At 37.6% G+C, this 13,074-nt stretch overlaps 1 protein-coding gene across 1 annotated transcript in view; it reads left to right on the forward strand.

Annotated features, from left to right (window-relative positions):
• b3glcta (beta 3-glucosyltransferase a) overlaps positions 1–13,074 on the forward strand; it is a 75,406-nt gene that overhangs the window by 38,960 nt on the left and 23,372 nt on the right. The window contains exon 4 of the mRNA XM_005926431.3: positions 5,322–5,431. Coding sequence (XP_005926493.1) covers positions 5,322–5,431 — 110 coding nt within the window. The remainder of the gene's footprint in view (positions 1–5,321; positions 5,432–13,074) is intronic.

Consider the following 13,074-nt stretch of genomic DNA (forward strand, 5'->3'; position numbering starts at 1 on the left):
CTGCTAAGATTAATAGCACTTTTTCTGTGACAGCTGTGAAAGCAGCACATCCAAACAACCATTAAATGCAACTTGTCAAACTTGCGTAGTTACTCTGAAAGCTATGACCATGACCAAAAACACCCAAGAAAACATCTGACATCCTATCTAAATACACTAGAAACTGTTCAAGAAAAAGCAGGCTTGGTACTTAATTTATATAGTGCAAAACTGCATTACATGTGAAGGAAAGGAAAGAGGAAAACTGGGCTACTTGGATGCTTTTTTAACTTTGCAGGACGCTGTGAAGAGTAAGAAAATCATGCCGAGCTTTTTTTTATTTTTTTATTTTGTCCTTGAAACAGTCAGACATTCCTGCTGTAATAGGGCCTAAAAATACCTCCCATTTGTCAGATAGCACAACAACTAACAACCATCTCCAGCACTTACACTCTCTTGGCACAATTGCCCAGCAACAATATAGCAATCAATTAGAAATCGTACATGTGAGCGATCACACCAGCAACCTCAACCTAGCCGCAAACCTCCAAACACAAACCACACACAGTGCGTTTACAAAACACGTAACTTTTTCTCAAGTTAAATCTATATAGATCTGAGCCTAGAGGCATCCCTGTATAATCTTGCCTCCACAGTGAAAAGTGCTAGCGCCGAAGGCATTGTTTTAAATCTCGGTCCTATAATTACGTAAAGGTAGATGTATCGATTGTATCGAGAGTGTATACAAAGGTGATTTTTTTACTTGAAAGGAGAAGGACAGAGAAAAAAAGAGATGAAGGAAGAGGGGTACTATAACAGGATTTTTCCTCTTCCCCTTTTCTCTCCATTGTTTGATGATTAATCGAAACCCATTAGTGTGGACTCGAGAGCAGTGAATTCTGTTTTAATTAGTTTCTTTTTTTACCCCTCATTCTCCTTTGCTTTGACGTAGGGTGCGTGTTATCTACACAATGAGGGATTGGCAAACTGCTTATCTGATTTTGCTGTTAGTCTCCTGCAGCTGGTATTATTGCTGTACTGTGCAGTATCAAGAGACTGGTACCTCACTTGGGGCTTTAAAATGCACTGCTTTATGTTAAACCATATGCGCACGCACGTACACGCACATTCATTTAGCGAACTCAGCAGAAGGACATTTAGAGGTGGTGTAGGGGTATTCACTATGTAAGCTCAGCTCAGTGGAGGTTAGATCTGTTGGGAGATGGACATGCTGAGATTTAGCAAGTAATCTCCCCCATTACTAGGGCTCCAGGATGAATGGGATCTTTGTTATGAGCTGAGCAAAGCAGCGACACACCCACCGACACTTAATTAAAAAGATTTGACACAGATACTGTACTCTGACATAGTGTCTGTCCCTGACCCCGATGCTAATATCCAAACTCAGTATGGGAATAGGTTCAAGTAGTGTAATTGAGGTGGAGGCAATCCATCTAATCCTGCCAATGTCAGCACTCGCCATTCCCCTTTTTTCCTCGCACAACTGTTCCGAAGGGAAGACTGTAGACCTGTCAGTGGTGACTGCTACTTATTTGTTTTGAAAGACTAAAAAAAATACACTTTCTCACAAATCTGGGAAAGCATTGTTGGAGAATTCCTGCTGGTAATTAGAATTCAAGACGCAGTGTATTCTCTATGACTGTATTCTGTTTAAATAAGTAACTAATGGACACAGATAAAGCACATTAGAATTATTTGGCACAGACTGTGTTGTTTGTTTGAGCTCATAATAAGTAAACGTGTACACAAGAACCCTGCACGTCCAAAGTTTCTGAGGTGCCGGCCATAACTCTTACACCTCCCCAGTTTCTCCTTCTTACTTCACCTACCTCTGAGCTTTAAATCCTTGAGAAGATTTTTAGTTGTAACAGTCATTCCAGCCAGGTGCTGCAGACTCTATTTGATGTGATGGACAGCTTACAGGATTTAGGAGTTGTCAGCTGTAATTGTACAGAGCTGGATAAAATGACAGTTCTTTTTTTTTAGGTTTTTTTTTTTTTTTTTTTATTCCCTGCCTCTGGTCCTTTGGTCTCAGTTTGATTGTAGTGGTCGTGAGAGCCACAGGGTTTATATGGACTTTTTTGTGTAGCCAATGTCATTCTTCACTGAGCTGTGTCACTATTACTAGCCTGTAAATAGATTTCAAATGAAGAGGAACGGCAGCTAGCTGGGTCGACGACAAAGGTAGAATCTAAAGATGTTGTCAGCATCAGAGGCAGAGGCAGACATTTGATACACCCAGGGCTTAGCCCTAAAGGATAGTATGTATGTGGGATGGGGAGGGGGGGTTAGAAATGACTGAAAGATTAATAGGCTCTGTTTTGAGTTTTGTTCAAAAAAGAATGACTTCATATAGGGAAAAATATATATCACATTGCAGGACACCTTAAACTAGTTTTTTAATTAAGCAGCAAGGCAGAACAAAGTCGGGGCTGTATCAAGACACGAGGACTAAACCCCAATTCAACCAGACCCAGAACTGATCCGAATTAAAACAGGACTACAACAGTTCAAAATCAGGACTACTGAGGACTTAACCAAGACAGAACCAGAATCAGAACTAGATGATAGTAGCACTAAAAATCATCATAGACCTGCACTACACTTATTTTTTAATTCTACCAAAGTCCACTATTTAGATTGAGAAAAGTTTATATAATTATTTAGCCTTGTTGTGCAAACAAGCCTGCATAACTTAATAAATTAGAATTTGAAAAATAACAAACCTAAAAAGAAACACTAGGTACGAGATACATGAGGACCTATGATACGGTGATACTTTTGGTAAACAACCATTTGACTAACATGTGTGTCTCACCTGCTCTTGTTCCATCTCTGTTCTTCCTCTCTCTCTGTTCCTCTCTCTCCCTCTCTGTTCCTCTCTCTCTCTCTCTGTCCCTCTCCTCTCTCTCTCTCTCTGTTCCTCTCTCTCTCTCTCTGTTCCTCTCTCTCCCTCTCTGTTCTCTCTCTCTCTCTCTGTTCTCTCTCTCCTCTCTCTCTCTCTCGTTCTCTCTCTCCTGCTTCCTCTCTCTCGTCTCTCTCTCTCTCTCTCTCTCTCTCTCCTCCCTCTCTCTCGTCTCTCTCTCTCTCTCTCTCTCTCTCTCTATCTCTCTCTCTCTCTCTCTCTCTCTCTCTCCTTCTCTCTTCCTCCTTTGCTCTTCTCTCTCTCTCTCTCTCTTCTCTCTCTCTCTCTCTCTCTTCTCTCTCTTCTTTCTCTCTCTCGCTCTCTCTCTCTCTCTCTCTTCTCTCTCTCTCTCTCTCTCGTTCTCTCTCTCTCTCTCTCTCTCTCTCTCTCCTCTCTCTCCTCTCTCTCTTCCTCTCCTCTCTCTCTCTCTCTCTCTTCTCTCTTTCTCTGTCCCTCCTCTCTCCCTCTCTCTCTCTTCTTCTTCTCTCTGCTCTCTCTCTCCTCTTTCTCTCCCCTCTTCTCTTGTCTCCATCTGCTCAACACAACATCAAATATACAGTTGAAACCAGATATTTACTCTTCAGATCAAAACACAACACTTTTTTAATTGTAACATCAAATCAGACTAAATGTTTATTTTTTTAGTTGATAAATATAAAAAACATATTTGTTAACTTTAAGAGTAAAGAGAGAAACTATCTGTATTTCTTAATTGAAATGGCACCAAATTGTATTCAAATGAGCCACACTTATGGAGCTCCACATTCTTTTCCTGGTGTTTTGGTTGACATCTCTTGATTTTCCCATGTCAAAGAAACAGGCTCTGTGTTTTGCCTTATATGCATCCACAGGTGTGCCACCAATTTACTCACATGGACTCAGTGATAGATTTGCCAACCTGAAGGTGAGGTGACATAGATTAAAATAAAATAAAAAATCTGCAGAGCCATATTAGTATCTGCAGTAAAGATCTTTTCATACATTGTACCATAGGCACAGTTGCCTCCATTTTTATAATTTTTTTTTAAATTAATATTATATACATTTGTACATTTAAAGGACTCTTCTATTTTTGGAGTGTATTTTTATGTATCTGTATTATATTATACATATACTTTAAAAGTGAATCTCTGTCCAAAAAATGTATTCAGTTTACTTTTTACTCAGTATGAGCATCATTCATTATTCTCCCCCAGTAATTAAGGTTAGGATATGTATTTATTTATTTTTTTATTCCAATCCATTCTTCTTTGGCAGCATTTAAATAACCTTTATCAGATTTGATGGTTTTATTACAGACTTTTCAAAAAAGTGTTTTGCTTTTCTTTCACAAATGTGGGGATAATTTATTATTTTTTTTTTTAAGAATTGAATATTGATTTATTGATTAGCATTCAAATATCTCAGTGAAAACAGAATAAAGATTACCACAGGGCAAGAAACCACGAGACAAGGCTAATCAAAAGGTACTGGCTGAAACATATGCTCATTAAATTGTGTTAAAATGTACAAAACAGTGATCTCCTGTTTTGTGACGAGGACCCAGGCACAGAGAGACTTGATGAATTTAAGAATCTTATGATTTGATAAAGAAATTTGCAGACTTTCACAGAGATGGTAAAATTATGATGACTGATAACGGAGATGAAGACAAAAGACAACGAGGACAGGGAGGAACAGGGGTTTAAATGCACCAAGGAGACAGTCAGAGAAAACTCAGGACAACTGGAGACATTTAGGGATGCAGGGACTGACAGAGACGAGGTCTCTGTGACAAGTAAAGTTTATCTTGCCTGGCTGGGCAGCTCTCCTGGTGCTCAGCACCCCCAAAGCTCTGATCCTAGAATCGCCCCTGGTTTAAACTGTGAATATACTGCTGTGTATTGAAATTCCTCATGTTTTGCATAGAAATATACTGAATAACATACAAAGCATAATATATAAGTTAACATCTACCAGAGTTCCACTGGTCAGCATTCTATTCTATAGCTTCTATTAGCAGATTTCAAACGGACATTGTTGAGCTAATCACTTTCTCCTAACCTTGGCCTTAACATTGCTGGAACAATACTTATTTCTACTGATTTTGCAGTTGTGTAAGCCAGCTAGAAATGAACAGCTGGGCTGTGTCAACCTTTGGGTGTTACAGCACCTCAGAGAAAGACTTCTGACTGCTAATCTTTTATTAACTAAAACAGTCTGGGATGTGACATTTACATACTCTCTCCCCAAGCCAATTAAGCTCTTGATGTCCTGGTTATTATCACCAGGCCAGTAATGGATATTAGCAAAAGTCACCTCTGTTATTCAGGCTGTGGCTCTTATCTTGCCTTGCTTGCAGAAGGTCATCGATTGCCATAATCCTTTTTCACAGTATGTGAGCTGTCACACATTTTTGTCCTTTGTGTTCCTCCAGACCTGCGGGAGATAGTGTTCGTCATCCAGAGTCAAAGCAACACCTTCCATGTGAGGCAGGCAGAAAGACGGAGAGAGGATTTGCTCAAGCAGGCACGCGGTTTTACGAAGGTAAGACTCAATGTGCACGCCTTTTTCCTATGGTGGTACATTTTAGTATAAATATGTGTTGATCATGACATCAGCTTTCAGCATCAGTCTCATCTGAATATGAGTTCTTTCTATTTATGTTGCTGCAGGGTGTCATAACATTCAGTTAAACTCATTTTTCATTTAAAATCTACACACTAAAGGGTTTAAACATAAACACTTTGCTAATTGTTTACTAGTTGCAACGTTACTCATTGCTCATCAGATCAAATATTAAATATTAGTATTATATAATTCATGGTAGTTTCAGATTAACCTGTAAAGTACTTTTTAGTCAAAAGTATGAAGTAAGTGTAGTTTGAAATAGCTTCTCATGTGCTTTTAATATTTTATTTGTTATGGAAATCCAGTGAGTTGTCTAACTTTGATTTTCACATGTAGCACTGTGACCACTTACATACTTAATAATCATCATCAAAAGTTTGTTTGTTTGTTTGTTTGTTTGTTTGTTTTCAGCATTTTAAGGGATTTGTAAACTCCCAGTAAGAACATCAGCATTATGTCAGCCTGTCTTTTTTTTTTTCTTCAAGTCTATTCAGAGTAGATTTAATGTAGTACAATGCATGATATAATCTATTCGGTTAAATAGTCAATGCAGTGTTGCTAACAACAATATTACATTCAATTAAAGGAATCTAATCACTCGCTGCATTTATTCTATTAAAAGACTTTTTTTCTTCCTCGGTATTCTTGGATTGGTCACTGAGTTGGAAACAATATTGTCTCAGTCTCCTGCTCAATGCTGTGTATCTTGTATCCAGAGTATTGACTAGCTGTGCCGAATTTAGAGCAAGTCATTTTTTCTGATCAGTGTTGCCACAGTAATATAAATAAATAAATTAATAAACAATACAAGCTAAATGTAACAAAACATTTAAGAAGAAATTTATACATAGAGGGAAACCTTACAGCACAAGACAATTAAAACACAAAAATTAAATTCTAAATGAAAACAGCAAAAGTGGATAAGTGGAAGAAAATGGATGGGTGAACGGATGGACAGATGGATAGATGATATAAAATTAGCTCAAATTGGAAGCAGCGAGAAAGCCCACTTCTAAAAACATGTCTTTAAGAGACATTTAAGAAGACCGGGAGTGTGTCAATTTGATCTCCTTAGGGAAGTTGTCTCAGAGAGTGGGTGTCCTATCAGAAAAGCCTGGTCACCCTTCGTCCTCAGCTGAGAGAGGCGTTTTTAAAAATAAATTATAGACAAGTTGTAGTTTAGTTTGTTGTAGTTTCTTGACCCAAACATGTGTATAAGGAGTTTTAGAAATTGAACTGATATTGGTGAGTCTCCTAAGTTCCATAAAGAATGAGGAGACAATAGAGATGACATGCCTGTTCAAGAGCTTTGTCGCAAGTGACAAAATATTTGCCAAAATTCATGGACAAACACCCATGATGTGTTGTCGTATATGCTTGCGCTCCATCAGGACCACTAGATAAAGATTCACGTAAAGATTACATCAGTCATATTTATTAAAGGAGGTTCTGTGCCATCCAGTATTTGATCATGGATAAAGTATGTTGAGTTGATGAATGTCATTGGGGTTTAAAGAGATGTGCAGCTGCATGTCATCTGCACCGAAGTGGAAATTCACACTATATCTACAGATGGCATACCTCAAGGGTGACATGTACAGAGAACAAAAAAAGGTCCAAGGACAGACCCCTGAGGTACTCCATGGGTCATTTTTATAGAGGATGACCATGAATTGCCAGGTTTTACACTAAAAGACCTATCCTGTAATAAGAATAAAATCACTTTAAAAGTGGACCAGAAATGCTAAATAATAATACATTTCAAAGACATTTATTGAAATGCCTTTAACATTGTTAAAGGCATTTCAATAAATATTTTCCAGCATCACTGGCAATCATCACTCTAAGGAGTGCAGTGTCTATGCTGTGGTTTACTCTAAAACCCAACTGAAGCGTTTCAAAAAAGTCTGTTCCCATTTTAAAAAAGCAATCAGTTTTTCAGCAACAACTTTAAACCCTTCCCTTGAAAATTACTGGAGCCTGTATTGTCTTCTTTTTTTGTCTCATCTTTGTGTGAAAATAACCCCAAAGGCGCACACTACACCACAAGAATTACAAAGTCCAAAAATAAGAAATTAGAGTTAATGTCTAATTAAATTTTTATAGGTCAGATTTTTTTTTTTTTTTGCATGCTTTAATAGCTGGTACACTTTAAAAATATGTTTGCTGTAATAAACAGTGGCCTCAGTTTATGCAAGATGACAAGACTTGTCACGATGAGATTTAGTTACACTAATCCACATCAAGTTTTATGAGACGAGACAGACTTGCCACATCATGTTCTGTTTGCATTTGTGATCTCAGAGATGACTGGCATTTTAGCATCTGTTGAATGCAATTACACAAACTAATTTCAGAGCCGGCAGCTTCTTAAAGACACATCAGTAAAGGCTTAACAGCTTTTTAAAGAGTTATAAGATTTGTGATAAACCAGAATTTTGATTGAAATGCACAAAAAAAAGCTCACGGGGAATGAATGCTGCTGTTACACAAAGGCTGCATATTCAACACGTTAACAAGTAAAAATTTAATGTGGGTCTGTATGAAACATGACTTAACCCAAAATTAAAATCTAGTAGAATTTATAAAGCGTGAAATATCAGATGGAAAAAATGCAAATGCAAAAAAGGGGAGAGAGGACAATGGGAACAACAATTTTCCCTCTTATACTTGCATTTCTTTTTCATTAAAACCTTTTATTTCATTGTTTACCTTTACCGTGTTCAGTTTTTAATTCCATGACTTAATAAAATGTAGTCTTTTGCTTGTGCATTTAATTTTAATTTTAATCAGCAAAATAATTCTCATTTAATAAGTCCACTAAATGAATCAAGGACATCTGTATCTGTAATAGCACAGCTTTTTAAATTCCTTTTTAATTGAACGCTAAAATTGACAAAGAAAAATTACTTCACTGCGACAAATCTCTTATTTTTAATGGAAAAAAACATTTTCTTATCTGAAGCTGCTATAGTTTAGGTTTGGATAAATCCAGGCACAATCATCTTTGAGTAGTTGGTTAATGATAGGGAGTGATAGTGGCAGTGATGAAAGCAACTACCGATAACTACTGTTAGAGCAAGGAGAGGAAGGAGCAGTGGTTTGCTCCATAATAAAAACTGTGTTGACCCATCCATCCACCAGGATCTCAGAGCACAAAAAATGAGCTAAACTTTTGCTCCTGACATGAATCAGAATTTACATTCTTTCACTCTTTTGTTTTTCTGTTCATCTCTATAAACGGACAGACTTAAACATAGCTTAATAAGGTATCTACAGTAGTCATCCAAGTAAGGCCTCAGTCACACACCCCTAGAGTCTGACCAGTGCCTATGGCAGTAAGTGTATATCCTGACTGACTGGCAGCGAGTGAAGGTTGGAGTTTTGCTCACTGGGGAAATTGTTTGCAAAGAGCTGCACCAAAAATCTCTTTTGTCACTAGTGGATTGCTGCGGTCCCCTGTAGTTTGTTAGGAAGACGCTGACTTGTCTGCAAACACTCACCATTTTAATTCACTGAGTGCCACATAAACACACTTTGACTGGCCTTCAGAGTAACAGTGGTGTCATACCACTACAGCCAACACAATTCAGATTGCAAGTTTTACTTTGAAGGTGAACATTCTCTAATTCCAGTTTGCATCACACATTTGACAGTAGTGCTTGCAAGTGTTTGTATAAAAGATGCCAACTTAACTGCAAACTACTGGTGACTGTAGCACCAGTAGTTTGTATAAAGCAGGAGCTTTTCGGTGCAGCATCATATACCTCGTTGAGACCAGTTTCACCTGTGCTAGGTAGCTTGAGTGCTAGGTAAGATTAGAAAAGCACTATACAGTGGTCCCCCGTTTATCGCGGGGATTACGTTCTAAAATAACCCGCGATAGGTGAAATTCGCAAAGTAGCCAACTTTATGTTTTACAATTATTATAGATGTTTTAAAACCCTTCACTACACACTTTATATGCTTTTCTCAGATAGGCATGAACATTTTCACACTTTTCTCTCTTGTTTAAACGCTCACGTTCAAACCATCGTAGAAAAATAAGTCCAGCATTATAGAATGAAACCAAAGGCACCGGCTGGTGCCTTTGATGGTGCAAAACATTTCGTCAACATTGTTGTTTGTTGGGGAGAAACTTACAAACATACAGTACAGCACTTCAGAGTCATACTGCTAGCAATCGAAGATTTATGTAAATTTGACAAGCTGGACGCATTCTGTACTGTACAGGAGACACAGCACGAGATTGATAGACAATGATCTACAGCCAATCAGGACACAGAACACAATGTACTGAAAAAACAAATCTGGAGGAACCCCTTTCCTCAACCAGTGATAAAGTATACACATTTCTGTTAGGGAATGCACATTTGTCCCTCACCATGAGTAGTTACTAAATGATCACCAAGAGAGCTCTAGCCTCTATTACTGAGGTCCAATTTCAGTTAACATATTAAAATATTTTCATTTAGAATAGCTCTTAAAATCATCAAGTGCCAGTTTTTGTGCAAGCTGCTTCTGTTTTGCAAGATCCTGTTTTGTTGAATTGCTGTCAGAATAAAAATATGCCAAAACAAAAGCAGAAAAGGTGTTCGAATAGCATGGATAAAATGTAAACTCCAATTGATATTACTGTCTGCCAGCCTATCATCCCAAGCCAAACATAAGTTATAACCAGCTGTCTATGTCTACAGTCACACCTCCGAGGCACATCACAGAAAATCTTATAATTCCAACAGTCTTACAGGGTGTTATAGAAACAGTGAAAGAAAGCCATCAAAGCCAAAGAGACTTACTAAGATTGTACTTTTGCTGTTTATTGTTATTTTAGATGTATACAGTTCTGTGGAACAGAAAACTGTCATGAAAATATCTATAAATCATTTTTGAAAACACAGCAACGACAATGCAGAAAAGAGATAACCTTGGATAGTTTTGGTAATGAAGTTTGGATGTGGGCAAAATGTTGTTTTAGATAATTAAATAATTAAAAGCTCACACTGTTTCTCTAATTATGTGAAGTTTCAGGGTCAGTTAACTGGAAACTTTCTGATATTTCTGTTTTTTCCTCATTGGACTGCTAAAGGTTGTGTTGCACTGATTTACACACAGGAACTTGTGCATTCTGTGTCGGTTCACAGCCCATGTTCCTACAGTCTGACATTCTGCCTTCTGGGAAAATTCACATTACATTTATAGTGTTTTTGTCATTTAGCCAATGCTTATATCCACAGAGACGCGCTGAGACTACAGCAAAATGCGATTAAACTAAAACCTTTACCAGCAGTATTGCAATATGCATGTTTTTAATGCTTTCCTGTTCATCACTGTAATAGCAATTCATGCGTATAAGAAGCCACAGTGATGAAAATTTTTTTCGTATGAAAAATGGGTTTTCTTTTCAACTGCAGTCCTTATTTTTACAGGTGGCTTCTGGATCTTTTTTCTCTCCTCCAGCCCTTATTGGTTAAAGCTTCCTATGACTGTTTTACAGCCAGGTCCCACTGACCCCCATTATCTTCCTAGTCAGCAAGCAATCAGTGTCCTGTTCATGTCCTCGTGAGGACTGGCTCTTATCTTTTGATTAGCAGTTTGCAGCTCGCACCCAACTGCTATAAAACTATCTGTCTGGTCTTCTTGAATGCCTCTTTTATCAAAAGAATTTCGATAGCTCTTCGAAGAAAAAGCCCTCGTTGTGAATTTGCATTATTATCTGAAGATGATGCGTCTTTGATTTTATTTTTCCCCTTTATTTTTTCATGGAACAGCAATAGTGTAAATGTCAAGTAGAGAACAGTTTAATAAAACATGGCAGACGTCAGACGTGTGATCATTTTAAGAGTAAACGTGTGTAATATGGTTAGAGATAATAAACCTCAGCTGACTAATAAGGATTAATATGTATACACAGTGTCGGCCTCATCAGCTAAATCAAACATGCTGCCGCTAGACAGAACGACTCAGAGGAGACTGTTCTCCCTGACTTCCTGCATGATGAGTGGACCATGCTGTAATGAACCACAGGGTCTTACGCTCTGCTGCTTTGTTTTCCTCACAGTGTGAAATGAAACCTTGGCTCTCTCAGACAATCCTCACACAATTTCTCAGCTCTGGCCACTCAAAAGGAAATTTTTATTTAGAAGGGATTGTAGGCACTGTACGCATCCTAAAATATCCTGTTCTTGTTTATTTCTTTCTTATCAAAGTATATATTTTAGTGTAAGGACAGGAAGTAGCAGCAGCAGCAGCAGCTCTGGACTTAGTTTTATAGTTTTTTCATCATGTTTTTTCTAATGCAACAGTCAACTGATCTGATACAGTGACCATCTCAAAAGACAGAAATGTCATGCGTTCTGATATCCTGATTTCTCACCATCGTTGTTGGGAAAACTTCAGCATGATGATTTCATTTGGAATATTCTAATGAGCATATCCAGATTCATGAAAGTATGATGAGAGGTTTTAATGTGCAACACAACCCAGATGCTTGAAAAACCCAATTATAAGCAGAGTAGTTTAACAAATGCATTCATCAAAGTGACAATATTTTTGTGAAATCATTGACTTCTTTACTTATTGATTTACTGAAATTAATAGTAAACAGTAGCTGTGCTGTGCAGAACAGTAAAACACACCAGTCTGATTTGCAGAATTGTACACAGTACAGTATTATGCAAAGCTGGTAATGCACAGTTCAGTTTTTCATGTCTAAGGAGCTATACTTTCTTGTAATTGGTCTTAAGCATGAGTTCTCAGGGCTTTTTGAAGGTATTCAAAGTTTGTCTTTGGACACTGGATGCTTTTTCATTTATTTTCAGTCCACTCCTTGTACCTGACCTTTTTTTTTTCTTTCGTTAATGCACTTAATGCTGACCTATGAATTATTTAGACATAAAAAAAAGCCACTCATGTTGTTTCTACACATAACAGACAGCTTAGCAAAGAGCCAATTTGAAATAGTATTTTTAGGCATTTTGTTACTTGCAGCCTGTGCCAAAAACACATTTGTTCCCATTTCTTAGGCTGAATCTATGAAAAATACCAAAGATAATACAATTTGACAGGAAAAAAATTTGTCTTTTTGCACCAATAAGGTGATCCTGAAAAAGGTATTAGCTAAAAATTTGGCATATAGTGTAGTGTGCCTTTTTTAAAAGAAAAAAAAAAGCACAGGTGAGGACAAAAGAAGAAGTGGAAGATCTAAAAAATGAACTACATCAGATGAATGGTACCTGAAATGAATGAATGCCCCTAAGAAAATAGGAAAAAATCCACCAAACACCTTTTTACGGGACCGGAGAGTTAAATCTGACCCGTCAGTTGATCCATCTACTGTTTGCCGAAGCCTCATCAGTCTAAGGGCATCTGGGAGTTCATCCAGTGGTGATGGGGTTTGTAATTGTTGGAATTATCATAATTATAAACACAAAAAACTAAAAACAGAAACGGAATTTCGATCCACCATACAATACCATGTGGAAAGCATGTGATTGGCAACTTTTTGACACAATTTTTCAGCATGACATGCCCAACACGCTGCCAATATAGTACCCCCC

This window comes from Haplochromis burtoni, unplaced genomic scaffold (assembly GCF_018398535.1).
Source record: "Haplochromis burtoni strain Fernald_Lab_line unplaced genomic scaffold, NCSU_Asbu1 Contig_36, whole genome shotgun sequence".
NCBI classification, from domain to species: domain Eukaryota; kingdom Metazoa; phylum Chordata; class Actinopteri; order Cichliformes; family Cichlidae; genus Haplochromis; species Haplochromis burtoni.